The sequence below is a fragment of the Lethenteron reissneri genome, chromosome 6, assembly GCF_015708825.2.
Source record: "Lethenteron reissneri isolate LAM-NWPU_2019-01 chromosome 6, ASM1570882v1, whole genome shotgun sequence".
Taxonomy (NCBI): domain Eukaryota; kingdom Metazoa; phylum Chordata; class Hyperoartia; order Petromyzontiformes; family Petromyzontidae; genus Lethenteron; species Lethenteron reissneri.
The window spans coordinates 2,570,726-2,593,826 of record NC_083784.1 but is presented as its reverse complement, the minus strand read 5'-3'; the positions used below and the strand labels follow the sequence as shown (position 1 = coordinate 2,593,826).

The window sequence follows — 23,101 nt, the reverse complement described above, 5'->3', positions numbered from 1 at the left end:
TGTATTGTAAGAGTCACTTTATTTTTCATTAATATTAAAGAAGTGAAGTTGCCTTTACATGCTTAAGCTGTTAATTTATCCATTGCATGGGTGGACCTTATCCTTATCAATCATCCAGACATTTGCCCCCCCTGAGAGATTTTGCAGGAGCCGCCACTGCTGCTGAAGTATGGTCAAACAACTCCCACAGGCATGGGGAGGCCTTCATCCAGCAGTTGATTGACGAAGGCTGTTCATTACCATAATGTATTATTCTTATTATAACTCAGGATCAACCAGAGGTGTTTGCAATCTGATAATGACACGAACACACAATCGTAATATTTATTGGTAGGAACCACCTGGTTCCACCAGCCCACAGGGGATTATTGTGTCCGTCCGTCGTGCATCCAAAAATGGGAGGGGTGGGGCTGGGTGGAGAGGAGAGGGTGGGGAGGGGCTGGGTGGAGAGGGGAGGGTGGGGAGAGTGGGGCTGGGTGGGGAGAGTGGGGCTGGGTGGGGGGTGGGAGGGGTGGGGCTGGGTGGGGAGGGGCTGGTCACCCCGTGGTGCCCTTATAAAACTCAACGTTTAACCTACTCACGCCGGCTTGTGCCCGCCCTCACAGTCGGGCATATTTGCGGAATACACCATGCAGCCGTTGACCCTGGCCATTGACCGAGCAACCCAACGTTCCTACCAGCTCCCTCCGCAGGAATGTGTTATATGACAAGAAAACCCCCACCCCCCTCCCACACCGTGGCAGCTGTCGTCCCGATGTGGCACAGGGTGAACACAGCACCTGGCCTGCAAGTGGGCATTCGGTTACCAGCAGTGGCCAATGGTGCTACGAGGCTTCCCAATTGAGTAATTTGCGAGTACTGTAATTGCTGAGATTTGACGGATTTGGACCACACATGGCCGACCCTTTTTCCAACAGCGCAATGAGATCATTAACGCCGCCTGTCAAGCAGACGTACGCCCGTGGCATTAACCAGGGCGGCCGTGGGGCTCGAACCGCTCCGCCAATGGGCCATGTCACACTGCCCACAATGACCTGCTTTGGAGAATTGGGACTCTTCGCAGCCACAATCATGAGCAGATGTGATATTATCTTTCAAAACATTGTGTAAGCACAGCAGCATTGCTCTGAGCAACAATGCCCGCAAGAGAGTTTGAAGCGTCTCATCTATACGGTCTCATGACTGTATCGTCTCATCTATACTGCAACTGTGTTTAACCAATCACAACACCGCAGGTCAAAACACTTCTCTTTCTGCTTCGTCCCTCGCACTGCTCCACTCTGGAACTCCCTCCTCCTCCATCATCATCATCGTCTCTTTTCCCAAGCTCTTGAAATAAAAACCAACCTTGCTCTACTCTACGAACGTGCCGACTTATTTATCACCACTTGGATCGTGCCGCTCATTGCCGGCCGCTTGACATTTTTTGTCGCCTTGTGGCCTATGCTCATTATGCTCATTAATCTGTATTTAAAAACAAAACAAAGAAAAAAATGAATGATCGACACATCGATCGTGACGGGGCGGAGAGCACGCAACAGCACATTTTGTGGATCGTACCGAAGCTGTCACAAGACGCCTGCTTGTCAAAACGTCCCACCAAAGCTTAATCTATAAACTATTTAAACATTTTTATATTTTACCAGGTAAGGCCCAACGAGCTATTTTAGCAATTTTTTCAGAAGCGACCTGACCACAGATGATAGTAAAACAAAGTGGCTTCTCATCGTGTGAAAATTTATAAGCAGCCAAATACTCTAAACGCGTGATGTTGATTTCAAATGTGGAGGGAAAAACTGGAAGACCCGGAGAAAAATCCACACGATCACGGGGTGAGAGAGAGACACGCAAACTCCAAATCTACAGCAGCAGGCGTCAGTGTCGGGATCGAACCCACGACCTCCTGCATACCAGGCGAGCAATCCCACCTCCGGAGCCGGACGGCACGGCGGACTACGAAGAGCGTCCGTGAGCGGGAGAGCGAGCGAGCTGCAACCGGTCCAAGCGACCCAGAACGTCGAGCGATAAGACGAGCAACGAAACCTGCGAGCGATACGGGTTCCCCCACCATCGGGCGGCGGGCCGTAGAAACTCAATCCTAACAACAACAACAACAATATTCACATCCGCGGGAGCGCGCCCATGCTTTGAAGTCACCAGGCTAACAATTGCGAGGAGGGAGGGGGGTCATGATGTCACGGTGGTCGCCCATTAAGCGTATCGCCTTTCACGTTCTCGGCTCCGGCCGCAAGATGTCCGGAATAAACAGAGCAGGCCATTTGAAACCAATTACAAATCTGTCGTGAACAGAAACACTCGGGGGGGGGGGGAGGGCGGTGGTGGGGCGGCTATGACCTCACTGTTGCGTTTCACTGAAATGCCCGTGGCTGGGCCAGTAAAAGTGAACACTTCACAGGAATTTTTTTTTTACAACGAAAGGTCAGAACTACTTGGTCGAGGGGCGCACCGATGCCGATTCTTTTGACGGAGTATATGCACGGGCACGCTGCGTTTCATTGGGTGGAGCAGGGGCACTGCGGTTAGCTTTGAACTCGGCGACCCAAAGTCGATTTGCGGTGACGGTTAACGTATGAGTGGCGAGTGATTTCTCAACCGATCTTGGGCCCCCCAACTCGGAGTGGTAACGTAGGGTCGGACGACCGCCATAAAAAACCTGGTGCGGGAGGGGGGCGAGCGACAGGGCGGGGGCTCATCCAGCAGTGGATTGCTATTGATTTGAACGCGATCATCACTTATCTATAAACGATGCAGTCGTAGATTTTACAAAGTAAAAAGAAGTAGCGTCCATCGAATGCGATAAACATGTTTGAAAAGTACAACGTTCGGATTGAGATTCGATGCTTCATCGTATTTTATTTCTCCAGCCGAAAGTTATATGATGAAAAAAACAAAACAGGAGGAGCTGCCTTTGCAGTGTTACTGTCACTTCATATAAATGTTGTTATCAAACGTTATTTTCGTATGAGGTTTAATTACTTTCCCCCGTTAACATAGTTCCGGCTGCTAGTCATAAAATCTCATAGTGTTCCCTTACAACGTGTCATATTAATCAGGTCAAGCTTCATCTATCCTCACATCAATATATTCACAAATGTAATTATTCACGTGTTTGTTTATACTAGTCAGCTGTATGCCTGTGACAGCAGCTGCCTAGCAGCAGTGGGCCTTACCTGGTTAAAAAAAATTGTGATTTGCTTATCTTTCTTATACTTTGCACGCCTATCGTGTTTTTGTACTGTTTGTTGTTGTAACTTTCTGACCCGTCACCTGCTGAACATCGGTGAAAAATAACTTCATAGCTGCCCATCGGATTCCTCCAATAAAGATTCAGAGAAAGATTTTGAACCGCACTCACCAGCGGAGTGAGGTCAAAGCCATATAATAGCCACGAATCGCACAAGGTGTGGGAAGAAAGGCCCTCATCCAGCAGTGGATGGACCAAGGCTAATGATGATGATGAGTAGCAACACGAGAAATAGAAAATTGATCACAAGCAGAGGAATACGCGGTCGAAGCGATGATTCAGACACGTAAAGCAACAACAGCAGCTGGGTAAATGATAGCGCAGCAATTCCCAAGCGTCGGGTCGTAGGGAATTTTGGACAAGTGCGCTAACTCCCATCGGCTTATTCACCCAGTCTCTGGAAACTCACGGAGTAACAATCACGTATAAACAAGGGCCTAAAGTTAGCCGTTACTATCGGTGGGTTTATTTTAGTGCTTCTATCCACAGGCTACCGACTCCGATGACACCTGCCGCCGCCGCCGCCACCGCTGCGAAAGAAAAAGAGGCAGACATTCTCAGAAGCTCCGGCTCGTGTCAAACACGATGCGGGCATTTTCAAAAGCCAGACAAGGAAAGCGTTCGTGGCTATTGTGAATCGGACGAATCGGCGGTGCAGCGGTGCAGCGTAACACACCGGTCCTCATAAAACAGTCTGACAATGTCGCTGTTGCCCTCGAGTGAGCTGTAGGACTCTCCATCAGAAGCTGCGCGGAGATTCAGCAGCTGTTTTCTCGCTTGAACGTGCGGTGACGCCACGAGTCGTAATCTTTGCTATGCCACCGTGCGCCAAGAAATGATTCTGGAAATGAATCGAGGAGCCGTCCGGCCAAGTGTGAAGGGCACGAGGAGTCGGATCAGCCTCTGGAACACGGAGCCAGTCAATCGTCATCAGGCTGGTTGCTGCTATACGGCAACAGACTGTGACGCTTCGTGTTCGGCCGCTCGTAGAAACATTCGTCTTGCGACTGCTTCGACGTCACGAGAACCGAGTTTGACGCACAACCCCGCAATATGTTTTCTGACCGGGGTTGCGAATCGCAGGGAGAACGAAAATATTGCGAAATTTTTTCCCGTTTTCCTTTATATACCGCGCACTAGCAATGTAGCGCCAACACGTTCAAATTCCATGAATATCTTTCGATTTAAAGCTTTCGTGACTGCAGGGAAGAACAGGTCTGTCGAGAAGACAGAGTCTCTGTCTTCTCGATAGACCTGTTCTTCACCTGAGGACGGCTGCTTGCGTTGTGGCCCAAACATCGTGAGAATTATTTTATGTTTTATTTTTATTATTTTATTATTTCCATTCTACGTGACTTTACCGAAAGAACCAAGAAGATGAATCCCTGAATATCGTCGCGCGCGCGCACACGAACATCGATGTGCAGCAGCGGTCGGATAGGTGATCAGGCCACTGCACTTATGAACCTGGACCGGAATGATTTGCGGATTTAGATAGAGATCTTAATTATTTACTCATGAGCTCATGATTTAGTGTGTGGATTGAAGACCTCACGTTGTTTTGTTTAATAGACCGTGCTGAATAAGCAGCGGAAGACACGGCTTAGCGCGCCGCGCGATGGACCCAGCCCCAACATGTTAGATTCCAGGCCAGGGTTCACATCACATGACACCTGGGCTTCCCTTTCAATAACGTGCACACTGACCAGCATGGGAATATTTGGTAGAAATAACCCCAATAAGGACACGGCATGGGGTGGGGTGGGCTTCATATGGATGTAATAAGGGCTGTTATTATATATAGTTGTATGAACAATGCTGACTTAATGACCGTTCATACACAAATTAAACATTACCGACGCAAACAAGGCTCAATTTTCAGACCGGTAATTAGAAGAGGAGACAATTTGTGTGTGCGGTGTTAGCGCATTACAAATGTACGCTATTAATTAACGTTTGTGCAATGTAAATAAAATAAAATAAAAACATGTTCCTAAATAACTCTGTAAAAGCAGCTTTAGAAAAAAACCACTTCAGGAAAGCAACCAAAAAAGGGAGTTTCGATCTTGTAAAGAAATGTCTTGCAGCTGTCCAATGGCATCTGGTACTGATCCTGGCTGTGGTGGCTGCTGCTGCTGCTGCGTGTGTTCCTCTTGTTTTCAGACACACGTTTGGGTGTAAGGGAGGCCGTCAAAGTAGTTCTGGTTCAAGGGTCATCATTAGTAGCTGACTTCACAATATCTGAATTATGTTAGCACAAGTGGTTGCACTTAAAAAACAACCTTTGTAGACATCTGCCGGCTCCCGTTAAGGGCAGCGGTCCTCGTAATGCGCCGCGAAAAAAACGCCCCCAATCTCACTTTTGTTGTTGCTCAGAGCCCCGCGGAAAGCTGTAAATCGTCGGGCGTCTGCAACGTTTAATTTTAGAGCGGACCGTCATGCGTCGTGCGACGTGGCATAACGCGCGGGCCACCACGCTGACGCCACCACCACGTCCGCGTTGATTCGGCCTCGCACGTTGGCACGCGGAGCTCGACACCAAAACGTGGCCACTTCAACAAACCTAAGTAAACCTTCCTTGTCGCTCGCAGCGCCGGTCAGCCCAGCAAATGTGACAGCAGCTGCCTGGCAGCCAACCCTGAATGAGCACGCGCGCTTACTCAGAAGCAATTTTAGCTTTTACAGGAAGAGTGAGCTACCTGTCCCATTGACGACGCAAGCCAAACCGTATTCTCTGGATTATAAGATGCGCTTTTCGCCAGCCTGCATTTTGATACGTGCGTGTTTGTGTGTGTAGCGGTAGTGTAGCAGTTAGTAAACAACTGCACTACGAACTCAGCAACCTGAGTTCGATTCTCGCTCAAGGCCAACACCAGTGACGATTTTATGAATCAGTCCTGGGCCTCCCCTAGGTCGACTCGGCCTCAAATTAGTACCGAGTGCGGTGTGTAAACATCGCCACTAGGGAGACAAAGGCGGCCAGGTGTGGTGCTGGCCACCCATCCCCTCGTGTGCCGTGCCGGGCTTCATAGGTACTCGCTAACAGCACTTGCCCCGACAGTCTGTTAAGGCCACACGGGGAATCTCTGTCTTTGTGTGTGACCAGATTTGTATAACTTTATTGACACCGGGCACAAGTTTGGAGTGAATCTTACCTTAAAATACGCATTATAATCTAGATAATATTGTGTGTCTTAGCGTGCAGATGTGTAGTACTTCGGCTGTTGTGTCTTGGGCTGTCTGGAGTCTATGACGAAATACCTCTAGATTTAAAATTATCTGATGTGTCACAGCGAGTGCCAGGCAGAATATTGCCCGCCCTCTCTCCTTGAGCCTGGAGAGTCCTTGGATGGGTAAGTACCATGCATGCCAGGCAGTCATAGGATGTGCTATGTTGTTAGCACCAGAAGCCAGTGCAGCCAAATTCAATGTTGTATCGTCCTGTACTGTTTTTCTATGCCACCACTTCAATGCTCCCTTTATCAACCCGCACTGATCAGTGGTGATGTGCGGTTATATAACCACACAACCCGCACGGCCTGGGGAGGCCCTCATCCAGTAGCAGATGTACAAAAGAGCAGCACGCGTATCACGTGACGGCCGAACATCCATGGAGGAAAACAAGACTCTAAAGTTGCATTCTAGATTTGAAGCTTTCGTGACTGCAAGGATTCATATTCTTAGGTTTTTTCGGTAAAGTCACGTAGGTAAAAAATGTTTTTTACTTTTATTAATTTTAGTTTAAATTTTTTACCTACGTGACTTTACCGAAAAAATCTAAGAATATCTAAAGTTGCAGTCAGACGTGCAAACGCAGCACCGCAGTGACGTCCTCGGGATGTCACTGGTACATCTGGAGGCGATGTCAACACAACGACCCACCTACCCCTGACTTCCCCTTAAACATTCAATCCCCCCCGCCACCACTTCCCCACAATCCCATCACGTGCACGTATTCTTTTTCGCACAGCACTTGAGAATCATTCTTCACGTTTCATAAATTCAAATTCTGTCATTTTATACCGCAGTGATGTCACCGTCGTGTGCTAATACCGTGTGTTTGGCTGTAACTTGAAAGTATGTTTCTCGCAAGAATTCATACTCTTAGTTCTTTCGGTAAAGTCACGTAGGTAAAAAATGAAATTAAAATTAATAAAAATAAAATAAAAAATCACGACGTTTCGGAGGCAACACAAGTCTCCGTCATCACTTGATGCAGCAAATCTGGCTGTGACGGTCCCACCTGATGATTAATTTTAATTTAATTTTTTACCTACGTGACTTTACCGAAATAACTAAGAGTATGTTTATCTTTTTAATGTTGCCTTAGAGGGCAGGGCGGGGGGAACAGGAAGAAGTGGAGGGAACTCATCGTAGCCTCATGTCCCACAGGGGATGAAGAGGATTCACTAACTAGAGGTGGGGGACAGCATTCTCTCACCCGCTCTACCACCTAGGGCAGGAGTTGGCAAACCTGCGACTTCGGAGCCGCATGCGGTGGCTCTTTAAGGAACCGCTCCGTGACCGTTGTTTATTTCGGGACCGCCAGCGTCTCGTATTCACCGCGCACAATGCGGCTCATGAAACATTGAGTGGCTTTTTTGCTTTGTTACCGATAAAAACAAAAAAAACGCCTCTTCTCGTTATTTTGGCTGCCGACCGCCCTGGTATGGGGCGACGCGCGTCGCGAAGCCACGAATACGTGTCTGCACCTACTGGGCGGAGTTGTGCAACGCTGCCGATATTTTCGTTAAAAGTGGTTTAATATTGGCGGCGGTGTCGAGCGGGCGCCACGCTGGTATTTACCGCTTGCTCCTGCGCAGTTCTAAACTACTGTATAACTAAACAAAAAAAAATATTTTGCCAGGTAAGGCCCACCGAGCTACATAGATCTTTTTCAGAAGCGACCTGGCTATCACAAATGATAGCTCAACGAAGTGGCTTATCACGTGTAAATTCATCGCAGCCAAATACTCTGAAGGCATGTTCCTAAATGTGGCGGGGAAAAACCGGATGACCCGGAGAAAAATCCACGCGACCACAGAGAGAGAGAGACACGCAAACTCCAAATATACAGCAGCAGGCGTCAGGGTCGGGATGGAACCGACGACCTCCTGCATACCAGGCGAGGTAGTTAACATCTCCTAGCCACCGTGGTGATGATGATGATGAGAGAGACACGCAGACTCCAAATGTACAGCAGCAGGCGTCAGGGTCGGGATGGAACCGACGACCTCCTGCATACCAGGCGAGGTAGTTAACATCTCATAGCCACCGTGATGATGATGATGAGAGAGACACGCAGACTCCAAATATACAGCAGCAGGCATCCGGGTCGGGATGGAACCGACGACCTCCTGCATACCAGGCGAGGTAGTTAACATCTCCTAGCCACCGTGGCGCCTTCTACCTGCTTGGTGCCGCCCTTGGTGCCACTCTTGGTGCTGCCACCTTTGCCAGGCGGCTCGCCTGGCTCGGGAGGCTTTTCGCCTCCCTTCTCCCGTTTCTTGCTCTTCTTTGGCTTCGGTTGCGCATCCTCCTCCTCGTGCTCCTCCGGCTCCTCTTCCGAGGCGTCTGTGGGACGAGACCAGGCACGGCGAAGACAGAAACAAATCACGGGCCCGCGTTGATAGGCACATCAAAGCAATTGACACGCTCTCGGGGGTCTCTGGAGTACAGAGGGGGAGGTAATTTATTTCTAAAGGCAGTGCCAAACACATTCAGTGTTCATGCTATCAAACCTGAACCAGCTCCGCTGAGACCCTGGGTTCCTATTTGAGCTCCTGCCGCACGTGATTAGACGGCGCTGTCAAGTGGAGTGAGTGGATGGTCTGAACTCGGGGCACCCATGAGTGTAACAAAATTTCGTTCTCTTCAATTTGGTTTTAGACGAAATTTTTGCGAACAAAAAAAAACTATGATGGAAAAGTATTGGTGTGACTGCCACTCGACAGAGGTCTTTTTAGGCGGGCGTGCAGGAGAGCGTGTGGGTGGATAAGAGAGGTCGCTAAGTAGTTCTGTGATGTCTCCTTCTACGGGCCGTTCTCTAGCACACCGGATGATGCGCTGCGCTGTGAGGGCTCTGATTGGACGCTTCGTCGAATGCCATGACGTCAACAGCACCATGGGAATGACAAGGGGGGGGGGGGAGAATGACAAATAAATAAACACATTTAGTGACAAATACTAAATGCATTTATTTAGACCAACTGGAGTTCTATCTAACATCTGGTTATTTTGTTTTTTTAAACACACTGTATGGAGTTTATTACAGATGCCAAAGTAGGGGTGGTCACACAATTCAGGAACAGGCACCCGATTAAAAAATGCAAAGCTGATGATTATTGTCATGAAAGTATTATAAAACTAAAGATGCACGAGTGCATACACACTCGGACATGAGCCAGACATGGTGAGATACATGTTTGTGATGGCAGTGCCCTAGAAGCAAGAAGGGTGGACAGCCAGAAGGTGGCAGTACAGAAAGTAGATTTGTAAACTAATACCGTGAAGACCTCCAATTATAATATTGTTAAATACATTCCAATTGTACTCTGGGTGTTTTTTCACAGCAAAAACAAATCGGCCAACCATTCCAACGCAGAATCTTCGAGCGATAGTTTCCAATCATCAGCTGGGCGCCGGTGGCTTTTCCCGCACAAACAGATTTTGTTGCAAAACACAGGGCAACCGAATTATCACGTTGCAATGCGGTGCGCAGAGCACAGGATATACGTTCACAGACGACTTCTACTCCAGCCATTCTCGATCCGCCAAATAAAAAAGGGCTGCAACACGCCGTTCCGGTTGGCGAAGGGGCAGGGGCCATAAGCGGTTCCGATATCGCTTGCCACTGATGTCAGCTGTCCAGGGTGCAGAGAGAGGGAGGGAGGAGGGGTGGGGGGTTTGCTACGGGGCTCACGCAAAAGAGGGCATCACAAACGACGGGCCTGTTTTTTTTGTTTGTCGCTAATCAACGAGGGGGTTACAGGTTGCATTCTCTCCCTGGGCCTCCGGGAATCTACGGCCGGCCCTGTTAGCCGTTGCCGGGAATTGAATCTGGGTCGTCGAGTTCACGGCGCAGCGCGATAACCACTCTGCCACCGCTCCATTCCATGCCTCCACTTTGCCGAGAAGGCGAAGCATCGCTGCGAATCCATAAATTCACCAGCAGGCCGGGCTTGTCACGCGCGCACCTCATCAACACTCAGCTGTTCCATTAGCGAAATGCAGGGTCGCGGTTCGGCGCTCGCTTACAAACCTGAGCGTGCATTTAAACGTGGACGCGATTAGACAATTCGCTTCGTGGCATTACTTTAAATGGCACCGATGCTTAACCCGTACGGCGGACGTGCTAGGATCATCCCTCGTTCATCGGGCGGCGCCTCTCCCACAGGTCACCACGCTCGCAGCGGCAAGCGAGCGCCACTCCGTTTATTTGCCTGACACTAGAACAGTTACTCCGGAGAATTTTTTTTTTTAAGCTTCGTACTTTGCCACGGGCAACATCTGTGGCAACGCGAGCAGCGCCGAGGCCACAGAGTGAGACCACGACAACAGAATGCGACTCGGTGCCCGTTTTGGCACAAAGCGATTGGGATAAGAGCCCTGCCAGAGATCCCCCCCGGGAGATGGGAACTATTGCCATATTTATCCACCGCTCACACGGCATTGTGGGTAAGGAGGGCTGGTGTGTTGTGATGGGATGGGGGCCCTGGGGACCGACGCCTGTGCCAGGAAGGGGAGGGGTGGGTGGAGAGGGCGAACCCAACACCTGTTGGGTCGTGAGCTCTGGGCCGGCCAGGCAAACCATACACAACGGGCTACCCGAACGTCTGTTTGACTGCATCTCTTTAAACGGCAGACAGGACGACTTCACGAACGCACTCGAGTTCCATGGCGCGCACACAACAGGGAACAGCTGACGTAACGAGAAGCCATTTGAGCATGTAATTCATCAAACGCGCTAACGACGGAAGCCACCGTGCGTGCGCGCACTCGCCCCTGGCCAGAACCAACGCGAGGGCACGCAGCACAAGTGTCCTATTCACAAACAAGAAAATGACGGCTCTTGTGCGGCGCACAAAATGTCATCCGCCGTGCAGAGCCTTCGGAGCACAGAGATGTCATTCTTCGCCGGGCTCGAGACTCAAGATGCCGCGTCCAAAGTGGCCGAGCACGGCGGCGGATCGCGACGCCGAACGGCGGTGTCCCTGCGCATTCCTTTAATCGTTTTCCCAGCAGACCGCTCGGTTCGACGAACACCCCGGCGACCTCCAAAAATCCGTCCTCCTCCAAAACCCCCTTTCTCTCGAGCCAGACGCGTAGCGGCACGAGCCGGCTATATATAGCAAGCTTTTCTCACTGCCTGTCACTCGCCGAAGGGTCCGCACGTGTACGCGGGCGGGCGGGCAAAACGGGAGGGCGAGGGAGCGAGCGAGGGAGCGAGCGTACTTGAGGCTGCGTCGTCGCACGCGCGCGCCAGTCCACGGAACGCTCGTATTTAAATTCCGTCTGCGGGACAGAGGCTGCCAAGGCTCTGATACACTCCCGTGGCTGCCGCGCTGAATCCACAATCGCTCTCCGCGTCTCTCTCCGTCCGTGCTGAGGCCAGCGAAAAAATAAAAAGCTCACACAAGCGTCCGAGAGCCGCCTCCTGCGAGCCAAACGGCTTTCGTTCCGTCCGGGGGACGGCCCTCTCCTCCGATTAGTCCACCGGGAAGCGGCGGGCGGTGGACAGACAGGGGAGTCGTCGTTGACGCGATTCTTCTTGAAGCGGAAGAAGAAAAAAACAACGGACTCGACCGTCCCTGCCGTTAATTTGCACCGAAGCAAAGCGTAAACATTTGGCCCTCCCGATAAACATTTAACGTCTCCTGGCGCCGAACCAAAATGTGTTTTTGATCTACTTCAGCTGCAGAGCCTCTCACTTGATTCCTGGCTCCCGAGGCGACAAGGAGTACAAGCGGCAGGGACAGGAGCGACAGCACGGGAGACGAGATTTGTACGATTGCTTTTTTTTTACAAGCGGTCTTTTGCCCTTAGAGGGAGTTTGGCAACAAAATCGTTAGAACTGTGTCTAGAAACAAGGACGTCTTCTCCCGCCAAGGCCAAGAATAAACAAAAAAAACCGCTTCTCCAAAAACAAGCCTCAAAGGACAAGCGTGGTGGACACACCGGGGCGGATCAATGTCGCGGACTTAAATGTTCGGCAGAGCCGAGCGCCGCGAGCAGACGCGCGTGGAGGCAGCGTGGACTCACAGGTGAGTGGCCGGTGGGGCGAGCGCGACGTCTTCATGTCGGCGCGACTCGGGGGGGCGACGAGACGCCGACCAAGGCCGCCGGCGGTTGTCGCTGTGGCGGCCGTGAGCGGTGAGACTCGGGGCCAATCCGATGAGCCGGCCTGCCCCGCTTGAAGGTCAAACTACGCTCGGCATTTGTGCACTTCGGCGCAACTGCGCACGACGCTACGCTTCCACTTTGTGTGCATCCCAGCACGCGTTTATTTTTAGTTTACGCGCGCATCTTAAACGGTGCGTAGCTTTGGCCGAGGGAATTTTTAGTCGACCGTGCTGAAAGCGTTCACGAAACTTCTGACAACAGCTACGTTCCACCGAATGCACAACAGCGTGACAACAGGAGTGTGACGCCGGCAGAGGGCAGTGCAGCAGAATCGATTGTTGTACTGTACCATGCTGTTACGTCTATGCTCCCCGCCCTCACCGGCCCGCACTGGGGAGCGTGGTGCAGTAGGCCAAAATAACCCCCACAATCCGCATGGTGTCGGGAGGGCCGTCGTTCAGCAGTGGTTGGACAAAAGGGCTTTAACTCGTGCACGTAAATAATAACAAAAACAAGAACGACAACAACAACAACAACACTTATTGGGGATTTGTGGCTTCACGGACTGCCAATATTCCACTCGCACGGGAACGCGTGCGATTTGAAATATTTGGGGAATGCCCTGGGGAGTCATTCACCACCCGGCAACGCTCCGGCCCCTATTTTGGGTCGGTTGTGGCAACCCGACACTGGGCACGAGCACACGGCCGACTTTAAATCTTCGAGGAGGAGGCTACGTGCCAGGCTCCGTAGCACCCCCTCCTCTCTCACCCCCTTGTGAGGGTAATAACACCTGAAGGAGAGACGGGCTGGTTGGTGGTAGTGGTGGTGAGAGTGGCAGTTAGGAGTAGCAGCAGCAGCAGGAGAAGGGATGAAGTGGAGAGAACAAGAAGCCTCGACCATTGCATCTGAGCAGCCGGACGACATTAATTACGGTGACTGACGGCGTGAGTTTTGTACACAAAAGGGAGGCTGGCTTTAAGGGCCTTGTAAATGCCGGCCACCGTGTGTCAATATTGGCCGGGCTCAATGTTGACCGCATTCAATCTTGTTGCGTGCCCAAACTTTCTCAGACCTCTTCGGCCGTTTCCTTCCTTTGCACTCAAGGTCATTAAAATAAAAGCCCTGGGGGATATTTGCTGTTGTTGTTTGTTGTTTTGATTGCGAGCACGCGATAATGACGTGGAGAGTGACCGGGCTTTTGACGGCCGCCGCTTTTAACCCAACCTTGTGCTTAGAGGGTCTCGCTCAAATTAAAATGTTTGCTTTGAAAATGTGAGACAACTCCAACAAAAACGAAAGAAAGCTGCCACTTTATAGTTCAAATTCCTCAGGATGAGTCAACACACGTGACCGTGCTTGCTGGGTTGTAAGGGGCACGGGGCGTTGATGCTCACCGAGAACGAGTACACGTAACTAGGCCAAGCACGTGGGCCAACTCTGAACTTTCTGCTTAAATCAAGACTGAATCATCCTTTCCATCGTCCTCATTGTAAACACAGTAAACACATGACGAATTGCAGTGGTCTACGAAACGTAATGGGCACGTTTGCCAAGTGTGCATTGGTCAGCAGGATGGACTTGCAGTTCACCGGTTGTCTGGTTCAGTTAAACCTCCCGGCGCGGCAGTTGATGCAACGGTCAATGGGTACAACCGGCGAGTCGATCGGCATGTCGCGTGTGCTGGGGTAAAGTGTGGATATTCCCAGCTACTCCAAGACATCTGGCCAGCCCGGACGAGTAGGCCAACGGACCGCTCGACGTGCTGTCTAGAGCGACCTCGAGGCCCTTTCGCCACCAGTGGCGTGAGCGGCACCTTACAGACCGCCGCAGCTTTTACGATATTTCGATTGCGGCGAACCACGACATCCGCGTTCGTTAAATGTCCGCGCGCGAAGAGCGGCACTTTGAGTGCGGGCGCGCACGTGAACTTTCGTCAGCAAGCATCTCCGCAGAGAGCGATGGCCGTGGGTTTAACGAGTGTTCGAGGAGAGGGGGTGGTGGAAGGCGGGGGGGGGGGAACGAGGGGGGGGGGGGTCGAGGTTTATGCGGAGAGACGCACCCCCTGGGGTGCCGTCGACGCTGCCAACGATAGCGAGCGCTTGACATTCTCAGCTTAATTGCAGAGCCATCAGCCCTTGCGTGGCGGGGAGATTTCAGAGCCACCGATGCTCAGGGTGAAATTCCAGCCGGCGAGACCGAAACCACCCCGGGCCCTGGCGAAGCACGAGCGCGTAGCAGGCGGCACAGCGACACCATCTCCGGTGCGGCGGCGTGACGATGAGTGCGGGCCAAAGTAAAATCTGGGCAATTCGTCGCGCGCAAATGTTGCCATCGCCAGCGTGGCACGCTTTTTAATTTCGCAAACAACGGAGGCCATCGCTCTTTTTTTTTTCACCCCTGGCACGATCCCCGCTCTCGAGGGGGTCTGCCTGCTCTGCTCCTCCCTCTCTCTCTCTCTGCTCATTCCTGCCCTGGGCCATCTTTACATCCACTTCGTATACCTTCACATCCCGCATGCTTCATCGCTTAGAACCACTTCTCTCTGTCGGCCTGCCTCTCTAACTCCGCCCTGGTGCTTCCACGCTCATCATCACCGTTCTTATCACGACGTGGCTTTCCTCTCTTCTCACGACGTGTCCTTCCCAGACACCTGTGCCAACTTTCTCTAATCTTGTCTGAGTTGGGAACCACTATTCCCGAACCCTAACCGACTGTCCTCCTAGCTATCTAAGTTGAATTTCTCTAATCTTGTCCGAGATGGGAGATGGGTACCACTATCGCCAAACCCAAACCGACATGTCCCCTCTAGCCATCGGAGTTGATTTGCTTTCAGCGTGTCTGGGAAGGGCCCCACCACTCTCGCCCTCTTCCTCAGCTCTTCATTTCCGACGCGGTCCGGTGTTTGCGATCGCTGCGACCCACCTCGTCGTCGACGCCAGATCGGTGCACGGCATCAGCTCCTCCATGGTTTTCGTGCCCCGCACACTCGGACCCGCACCGAGTGTGCGGGCCTCCGGCTTGGGCCGCGTGCAGAAACCCTTCTCGAGTGTTCTCCACCAACGACCGCGGGCATCGTCAGGCGTTGAAGTGAAGATGCCCAACACACGGCCCAACTCGGAAGACCGCACTCGGATTACGAGTGCCTACGATAACCTGCGCGCTACTTTCAGACGCGTACGTCGAACCTGGCCTCATCACCGTCTTGTAATCACCATCACTGATGGCTCAGCCATGAGGCTTCGTGGCTGTGAGTTTCGCAGGCATCCTTTGCCTGGAATATGTATGCTGAACTTCTTTCGCACCGTACGTAGCTAACAGTGACAATCAGAGGTGTGGGGGAAGGACAACAAACGAGCAGTTATAAAGAAATGAGTTTTTAATATTGATGTAAAAGTGCATAGCTCCAGTGGCTTCCTAATATCAGAAGGAAGAGCATTCCAGACGGTCGCAGAAGCGCATCTGAAAGCGCCGCGCGATAGCTCGCCAAAAGCCGCCGCCACCGCCGCTGCGAGGTTGACCGCGGTTCGCGCGACGACGGTTTGTGTTCCCTGACGAGACCAGGTGAGGTGATGCGGTTCATCTGGCGGCAAGCACTTTGGATGCAACGAGCGCGGCCTCATAAATATCTCCCTGAGCGCACGCGACGAAGAACACTCGCACGTCACTGGCACCGTTCCCTTCCCCTTTCGTAACTTTGCTTGGTTCGCCCTTAAGCGTTGGGCGACTTGGCCACGTAGTTCGATGGCCACCAAGGTCGCCCCGCTAGCTTCGTGCAACCCTGCCAAGCTCCCCATTATAATTTTGCACTGCCCTGCGCCCGCCGGGAAGCCAATGCGATGTACCGTTACTGCGAGGCATTTGCCCGTGTATGTGTCTGCTAAATGGCAGTGCTTGTTCAGCAACATAAACTATCAATACGGTGGGGAAAGGCAGAGGTGCAGCCCTGCATCCACTGGAAGCCACAGTTCGTCCCACCGCGCAAGGCCTGCCGGTCGACCAACTGCGGGCTCACCCATTCACACAGCTGGGTGGACAGAAGCGGAGGAATTGACGAAGCTTGCCCCGTTGTTTTCAGTAGCCGTGCACGGATTGTGGAAAGATGGAATAGGCGACCTTTGGATTTCAAGCCCAGTGAGCCAACCGTTGCATCGTGGAAGCAGCGTCCCTCCAGCGGACGATGTTTTAGCCAGCACGTTGCTGTCACCGTGCATCAGAAACTCCGATTAATCTTAATGTTATTAATTATTACGTTTATGATTCGATGCATTTAACGTATAATGCTTATGACTGTGTGACCTTTTGAAAGCTGACGATTATGCAGATTATTGAGAAGTTGGCCTCAGGTCTTAAGGGCACACACAAATTCCAGAAACATCGCAGTACAGGAACATTTTTGAAATATGGTCATCATGTGCCATGGTCTATCTACTGCTGGATGAAGCCTCCACATGCCCTCACCATTCCTCACAGCTGAGTGCCTACGACTATCCACCTAACTCCTGCGCACGGAGCAATCTCATTGGCTCCCACTCCTTTGACTGCTGTTCCATCACCAGTCTCGTCCATTAGCCATCGTTCCGTCTGGTCACGTGTCCTGCCCAATCCCATTTACCTTTCGTAGCTGTCGTAATACGGCGTCTCAAATTAAGTTTGTTCCCTCATCCCCACGTCTCTTAAGCTTTTGTTCCACTCTCTTCAGTCGGCGTGCGTGTTTCTGACCCACGTCATCGCTGATAGAATGCACCGATCAAAAACCTTGCTTCTTTAGGCAATGACGTTCTCTTTTTCATCGTCATGGTCAATTTCGCAGATTTCTGTCCACGTGACGAGCCACTTCCCTTGAGCTGTCATCCGTGACCGCCAGGTGGCTTCTGAAAAATAAGCTAATAGCTCAGTGGGCTTTACCTGGTAAGATAAAACAAATTGTTTAGCTTTATTTATATATATTTTTTAAGTGATTTGCTTATTTTTGCTACACTTTGCACTCCTGTCGTGTTTGTGTATTGTTTGTTGTTGTAACAAACATATAAAAAGAGCTTTATAGATCATCGGATTCCTCCAGTATAAATTAATATCCTGATTGTCTTTCATTGCATAGCTTCGATCCCCATCTGCCTTCGATAACCGCGCTCTGGCCACACCACGTCGCGTGCCGTGCGGTGTTCTCTAGGAAAGTGTCAAATGTGCCCGGCATTAAAAGTGACGACCTGGCGAGGCAGACCCCCCCCACACACACAACCCCCAGCGAGTAAAGATCGCTGGGGGTTGTGGCGGTGGCGGCGACGCCGCTGGGCACACATCGATGGGCGCGAGTGCGCCGAGTAAACTAAAACCGGGCAAGATATTCGGCGGCGCGCTATTGGGAGAAAATCGACGGCGCGGAAAACGTCTCGCAGGCGAGCGTACAGTGTGCGGTTTTGGCAACAACACCAAAAGGAAACAACAAAAAGATAATGCAACATCCGTCCACTTATTAATTCCTCAAAGAAGAGAAAGCTGACGTCGATATCCGCTTGCTTTGAGAGGGAAGGGGGGGGGGAGTGGCGCAAGGCTGGATTTCACGCACAGCGTAAAATATTGATCGCTTTACATTTTGCACTCCCCTGAAAACGCGACGATGGCCATGCCTAAATGCGATTGTCATTCCTTCCTACGGCGGCTTAGACATTTGATTACCAGTGAGACGACTGCCGAGTAGAAAAAGTAAGTTTCCTTCATTCGAATTCAATGCGATTTCATCCTGAAAATGAGCACGTGGGCGTTTTGCTCATCACCCGTTTGCAGCCCTGATCCACTGGTGGAAATTTCCGCATTCCTTTGGAAGGCGTGAGGTCTATCTATGGAACCGCCTCAACGTTTTATTACACTTCCCAACAAAATGGTACTCGTTTTCTTGGCCTCCACGGAGGGATGATGGGCCGAGTCACCCCCCCCCCCTCACCAAGAATTCGAACTCGCAAGCTTCCGATCTGCCTGCCGCTTGCCTCGTAGAAAAAGAACAGCTCCAGCGAATTGGCGGAGCACCAACTCGCACAGCCTGGGCTTTCAAACATTGCTCCTGTCCAAATGAATACTGACAATTCATATGCCCCTGAACAAGGAGTGGCCATTGTCCGAGTGAATAATTAGCATCTGTGAGGCGAGCATTAGTTAAACCGTGGCATTTCATCTGCTGACTTTGCAAGTTTCAAAGTATACGCATTCTGAGGGTTCGCATTGATTTTTTTTTGCACTGTACAGAGACCCAGGTTTATGAAGAGTGCTTTTGCCAATTATATCTGGTTATCGAGTAGCCTTTATTGAGCAAGCCTGACTCTGCTGATGAGGCTAAGAAGGTCAAAACCGGTTCAGAGTTTGCTTGCTTAAACAAATGACAGAACGCAGTTTTGGTTACATTTGCTCGCACTCTCGATCAGCCACCAGGAGGTCACAATCGCTCAGCAGCAGTGACCTTTAACACCTGCAAGCAGATGAGAAGGCGGGTCGATCGTGCCCTCTAAAGGACCGTGTGCCTTTTTTTAGTTTCTTGATTCCGTGCCCAGCGCAACACTGCACTTGGGTGAGAGGAGTGGCAACGGTGGGGGGGGGGGCATGCGGGTGATGGTGTTGTTCAAAACAAATGGGGAGTGGTGGCGTGGCGGGTTAGCGAGCCGCGCTACGAAACCGAGTTCGATTCCCGCTCACCGTCAACACCGGTGATGATTGTCTGAATCGGTCCTGGGCCTCCCCAAGGTCGACTTCGCCTCAAATGAGGACCTGGTGCGGTGTGTAAAACATCGCCATTTGGGGAGACAAAGGCAGTCAGGCATGGTGCTGGCAACCCCCTGTCTGCTGTGCTGGCCTTCATAGGTGCTACTCGCTAGCAGCCCTTGCCCCAACAGTCTGTGAAGGCTACATGCGTGGGATCTTTGTTCTTGTCGGTTGTTGGCAGCAGGGCTTCAACTTTTCAACTACTGGCCGAGAAGCAAGGCCCTTCTGGCCAACGCTAACTGCGGTTACAAAAACTCGTGTTTACTTTACAAGCCATTACCCTGCAGCAGTTGTTGCATCAAGAGATTAAGCCGTATACAATTTTTGGGATAAGCCACATCATGACATGGCCATGATTATGTCATTTTTACCCTCCAGCAGCCAACATGGGCCAACCAAAACAACACTGATAATTGGTTCTTTACCCTTCTATCTGGCAACAAAACTGACACCTTTTTGCAAGGAGTCATGTTTGCATAGACCGCAATACCTGCAGTCATAATACAAACAAAAGAACATAACTCTGATAATGTGCACTGTCCTTGAAGTTGATTGGTCCACACCCGAGACAGCTTTCCTTCGAGCCTAGTCTCATATGGGTTGGACCAGATGACGCCAAAAGGCGCACAACTCAAGGACAATGCACCATCAGAGTATGAGAGCTCGGGGCAAGCATCTACACTATAACAAAACAACACTGTCGCACGTTTAAGTGTTCCAAAGCACCAAAAAATGTTAGTTTCAGCTCATTCAGTGGTAAGTTTGAAGAAGAATTCGCACAGCCAAAGTTTGCAGCAATTAGATACGATTCGTGCGAAACTAAGTCGAGCATCGTCCATTCACGAAACCAGCAAGTCAGAATAATCATCCAGGAAGTTAGAATAACCGTATCAGCTGACCCGGCTTCTTAAATAGCTGTCATGACCTCACAGGGACAACCAAACAGAGAGAAACCCGTGTGGATTTTACACAAACTGCCATTTGTGTTCAGTGTTGTTGTCCTTCCCCCGCACCTCCTATTAGCACGGTTGGCTACGTACGGTGCGAAAGAAGTTCAACGTGCTGTGTAGAAAGACGCCCCTGGCCCGAGCAAAGATCTAATGTCATAGATGCCACTTCGATATGCGTGGTTATGATAACGGGAGACAACTTGTAATCTCGTGATATATCAGCAAGAGAATTGTTTAGATCCTACTCCAATGGAGAATGTACAAATGACTGAAATATGCACGTGGAGACTGGAGAAGGAAGGGTCGATTGGCACCAACAGGTTATCGACGAAGGGGAAGACCCAAAGCCCAAGTAGAGATGATGTAAGTTACCACATTGGGGACCGGTTGCCAAGACCACAACAGCTGCAGGATCTCGCAGCTCCTCCTGACCACGGCAGCAAAACGATCCCCACGTATGTTTGTTTGTATGTTTCTTTCGCACCGTTCGTAGCCAACCGTGCTAATTGTAGGTGGGGGGAACGAACTAAAAACGTACAAAGTACTTCTAAAGAAATGAGTTTTCAATTTAGATGATTTAAAAGTACATAGCTCCCAGTGGCTTCCTAATGTTGGAAGGGAGAGCGCGTTCCAGACGGCCGCAGCAGCGCATCTGGAAGCGCGCGAACGCGGCGAACCGTATTTGTTCGACGGCTAGCGAGGATGACCGGATGACCGGAGTTCGCGTGATGGTTCAATGTGGATTGAAAACAAAGATCTGCGCGAGCGTGTGAGTGAACGTGGGTTGTGCGTATCGCTGGGCACCGCGTGGTAAAACTGTGGCGGTGGTGCAAGCTAGAACTGTACAGTGCTCCCACGCTGCAGCAAGGGAGGAGTGGTGGGATGATCGTGACTTTCCACTCGGAGAGGGGACACGGGGAGGAGGAGGTGGCGGGCGGGCGGGGTGGGCGGCGAGCGCCAAACTGGAATGCTAATGTACCAGGTGCTGCCATAAATTGCATCGCAAGCCATTAAATATTTAAAGTGCATTTAAGCGAACCACGTCAAAGGCAAACAGGAGCCGTATCGTCGCCATTAGGGGGTAAAAATAAACAAGGACATCGGGTTGACGTTGCCTGCTCGTTCATTGCGACGAGTCTTGGATAAGCGCCGAGACTGATCTTTCGCCGAGCTTCGCGATACTTTTTACGCACTTTCTGCCAACCAGTCCCGTGATATTATTTCCAACGCATGCATTCAGAACGGGCTTTTTGTGTTGAGTTTCTTGTCTTTCGTCCGCACCTCCGATTTGGCACGGTTGGCTACGTGCGGAGCGAAAGAAGTTCAACGTACATTCACGCATACTTTAATGCCCGTTAAGTCCAGCGATCGTCTGATGTCCACGTCATGTGAATGACTGTCTGCAACTTAACGGTAAACAAAAAATTCATTTGTCGATTTTGAGAACGATCTAATCCGCTGCGCCCTCCTCCTCCTCCTCGACCGGCTGCCTTCTGCTTGCGCCCGGGCCGTCGCCCATCCAAGCGACGTCCAGCATCACCCTCTGCTCCACCTCGGAGATCCGACGAGGTCCGGGAGACCGTTCCCGGCGCATCAGTTGTCTGACCGCAAGACGACTAAAAGCGTGACGCGAGCGACCTTGCGCGCGACCTCTCCCCCCACACCTGCGGCCAGACAACGGCCGCGCCCGCCCGACACCCAACATCAATCGCCTTGCGGCGCTTTGACCTAAACTCATTTGTATTTTGCCAGGTTAAGGCCCACTGGGCGGGATAGCGCTGACGATTGTAGGCGAGAGTGGTAGTGGCGCAGCGATGAATTGTTACTATTTATTTTACCAGGAAAGGCCCACTGAGCTATGTAGCTGTTTTTTTTAGAAGCGACCTGGCCACAAATGATAGCTCGATTAGGTGGCTTATCACGTGGACATTTATAGCAGCCAAACACTCGAAAACGCATGTTTCTAAATGTGGAGGGGAAAAACCGGAGGATCAGGAGAAAAATCTAGAAACATGCAAACTACAAATATACAGCAGCAGGCGTCATGGTCAGATTTGAACCCACGACCTCCTGCGTACCAGGCGAGGTCGTTAACATCTCGCTACTGCGGCGCTTTACGCCCGAGGAGCCAGCAACGGTGTTTCCACTACATTCGCCAAAGTTGCCTTTCCAGCAAAAGTCACCGTGGGACCAAACAAAGACAAAGATTCCCCGTATAGCCCCAGCAGACTCTTGGGGCAAGTGCTGTTAGCGAGCACCTATGAAGGCCGGCACAGCACACGAAGGGGGTGGGTGGCCAGCATCACGCCCAGCCGCCTTTGTCTCCCTCTTGGCGACGTTTACACATCGCGACAGGCACTCGTGTTCGGGGCGAATCGACCTAGGGGAAGGCCTGTGACCGGTTCAGATAATCGTCATTGGTGTTGGCCGTGAGCGGGATTCATGAGCGGGTCGCCAGGTTCGGAGCGCAACACGCTAAACCGCTACATTGAGACAAAAGGCACACGCACGCACACGCGCGTGCATTCAACGGTGTTGGCATTGCGGCGCCTAGGAGGGAGTCACGTGGTGACTGGCAGGTGTTTGGTTGTGAGATACCACTGCTTTCTAATTTGCTCTCCTATATATACACACACACACGCTAAAAAAAAATCTTAGCCCCGGCTTTTGGAAGGCGCTCTGTAAATGCACTCTGTTGTTAGAAAGTGATGATGGATTTGGATTATTATTTTTATTCTTACGTAAGTAAACGGACCTTGGCCAAATCACAAGTGCATGTAATGCCCCGTTG

General features: G+C 51.2%; 2 protein-coding genes across 2 annotated transcripts in view; one reads left to right on the top strand and one right to left on the bottom strand.

The window, feature by feature from the left end:
• The window catches only part of CMSS1 (cms1 ribosomal small subunit homolog), a 170,452-nt gene that overhangs the window by 25,027 nt on the left and 122,324 nt on the right, over positions 1-23,101 (bottom strand). Inside the window, 1 exon segment of the mRNA XM_061569982.1 lies at positions 8,676-8,839. Within this exon segment, the coding sequence (XP_061425966.1) occupies positions 8,676-8,839 (164 nt within the window).
• LOC133353599 (filamin-A-interacting protein 1-like) overlaps positions 11,707-23,101 on the top strand; it is a 128,495-nt gene continuing 117,100 nt past the window's right edge. Inside the window, 1 exon segment of the mRNA XM_061569968.1 lies at positions 11,707-12,528. The gene's annotated coding sequence lies outside the window, so the exon portion shown is untranslated.